Source organism: Ceratina calcarata, unplaced genomic scaffold (genome assembly GCF_001652005.2).
Source record: "Ceratina calcarata isolate Rehan_Ccalc_2016 unplaced genomic scaffold, ASM165200v1 scaffold127.2, whole genome shotgun sequence".
In the NCBI taxonomy this organism is placed as follows: Eukaryota; Metazoa; Arthropoda; class Insecta; order Hymenoptera; family Apidae; genus Ceratina; species Ceratina calcarata.
In genome coordinates this window covers 42,959-45,179 of record NW_017133727.1, presented here as the reverse complement: position 1 = coordinate 45,179, position 2,221 = coordinate 42,959, and the positions used below count along the sequence as shown (strand labels likewise).

At 36.2% G+C, this 2,221-nt stretch overlaps 2 protein-coding genes across 2 annotated transcripts; both read left to right on the top strand.

Moving 5' to 3' along the window:
• The first annotated feature begins 16 nt into the window (after nucleotides 1-16).
• Nucleotides 17-1,730, top strand: LOC108628295 (serine/threonine-protein kinase fray2). The gene has a single exon (XM_018030131.2). It carries the CDS (start codon nucleotides 305-307, stop codon nucleotides 1,208-1,210), a length of 906 nt encoding a protein of 301 aa, XP_017885620.1. The 5' UTR covers nucleotides 17-304; the 3' UTR covers nucleotides 1,211-1,730.
• COX6B (Cytochrome c oxidase subunit 6B) lies at nucleotides 1,656-2,215 on the top strand. Its single transcript, XM_018030170.2, has 2 exons — nucleotides 1,656-1,872; nucleotides 1,960-2,215. Exons 1-2 carry the CDS (start codon nucleotides 1,760-1,762, stop codon nucleotides 2,129-2,131), a joined length of 285 nt encoding a protein of 94 aa, XP_017885659.1. The 5' UTR covers nucleotides 1,656-1,759; the 3' UTR covers nucleotides 2,132-2,215.
• Nucleotides 2,216-2,221: the final 6 nt, after the last annotated feature.

The following is a 2,221-nucleotide window of genomic DNA, read 5'->3' as shown; positions in this document are numbered from 1 at the left end:
ACAATAGAAGTATATTTTATAAAAATATTAACATTTATTAGAAATAAATAACTATATTAAATTATTGAAATATGTTTAGATAGGCACACAATCAAAGCTGGATTTTTACTGATTTTAGCGTGCAACAAGTATTTGGACCAAGTTTATATGTTCATTTATTGATAAGTATAAAATCCTAGCTTCGATTGAACTCTCATTGTGTTTGTTTCAATTTAAAGTACATTTGATCTCTCGCTATAAATCCGCTTGTCTCTCGCAAACGCGTACATTTAAAACCAATCAGATAAAGGCGTGGTAAGAAGAAATGAGCAGTGTACTCATAGAAGGCAGTTTCTATCCTTATAGGTGTCCATCTGTCCATTCAGCCTGGCGAGAGAGGCACACAAGCGCGACAATGGATTCAAAGCGGCATGAACGCAGCTCCAAGTCCAATACAGATTCACCACCTGCTCTACCTTCGCCTCCTCTGTATAGTTCAAGTTATACAACATACGATGGGTACAAAAACAGAATATCATCACGTCGTTCACCGTCACCTTTGGAGTACAGAAGCAGTAGAACATCCAGAAATGATTCGCCACAGGACAGACGTAGAAGAAGACGCAGTACCTCGAAATCTCCGTCGAGTAGGTCGCACAAACGATCACGATCGCCTGACATTAGGGATAAAGATCGAGACAGGGACAGGGATCGATCGAGGAAATATTCTAGAAGAGATAGATCAAGATCCAGGTCAAGAGCAAGATCACGTTCCAGAGATAGGAGACGTAGCCGTAGCCGCAACAGGAGTAGAGACAGACATAGAGGTAGAGAAAGCCGCAGATACCATAGGGCACCATCTTATGAATCAGATACTGCTGAAGAAAGTACCGAGACTACTGCAACGCAACCAATTGTTCCTTCACAATCTAATGCTTTTAAAAATGATGGTAGCTTCATGGAAATGTTCAAAAAGATGCAAGAACAAATGCAACCTGCACAAAAACCAACCACTTCAGTTTTGGAAGAGAAAACTGTTGTTCCTCCACCTTTAATGGTGGGCAAGAGGCGAGGAGGAAGAATTTTAAAAACCGGTATGGTTGCTAAACCAAAGACTGAACAAACCGTTGAACAACCTAAGGATGCTTGGTCACTCTATATGGCTGAAGTGAAAAAGTATAGAGAAGTTTGTTGCCAAGAAGAAGACAACACAAGACCATTAGTTAAATAGCTGATTTTAGTTTTATATTCCATTTTGTTATTCTGCTTTATCTAGAATGATTGTGGTTTCAAAAGATGCTGTATTTTAACTACATCGTAATTGCATTTAAGCATAAAACAGCTAAAAAGAAGATTAACAAAAACAGACCTTTATTAGTGCTAAAATTATTTAAAGTTTAAATATGCTTTGAGGTAAAGCATTTTATTATTTGGTAAACAAGTACTATGCAGAATTAGTTTGCAAACATGAAGAAGCTCGTTTTTTCAACTACTAAATACAGTGTACAGTACATATGTTAACCAAAAATCATAAAATACATATTTCAACTTAAAAAAATCACTATTAACATATTATGAAAAGAAAGAGGAAGTATAGTGAAGAAACAATTATTGTTTGTGATAGTGTATTTAGTGGTGCAAGAGACAAATGGATTAAAAGCGAGAGACAAATATGTAGAGAGTTTGCCTTGTAGCAAAAGAGGGAAGGGTAACAATTTATAGCACTTTCAATAAACATGATAGATTAAGTATTCCTTGTAACTTGTTAAGCAGCGACAGTATGGTTAGATACACAGAATTTGGAACTGGGCATACTCAAGCAATTGTTGGGGAGAAACTAAAACCTATGACAGCACCATATGACCCAAGATTCCCAAATCAAAACCAGACAAGGTAAATCAATGATGAATGTGCATCATTCTTTTATTATCTACAACTATTTGCTTTAAAGTTATTTACTTCTGTTTATTTTGAATGCAGATATTGTTTCACTAGTTTCGTGGATTTTCAACGTTGTAAGAATCGTCATAGCGAACAGTATGAGGCTTGTCAATACTTCCAAAAAGTATACAGGGCAATGTGTCCGAACGCTTGGTTAGAAAAATGGGAAGAACAACTTGAAAGTGGAACATTTCCAGCAAAACTGGATTAATACATCAAAGGCACTGTATTGTGATTGCCTCCTTAGTAACATTCTTTATATGACAACAGGAGTTTTGAAATTCTACCTGTTTGTAAAATA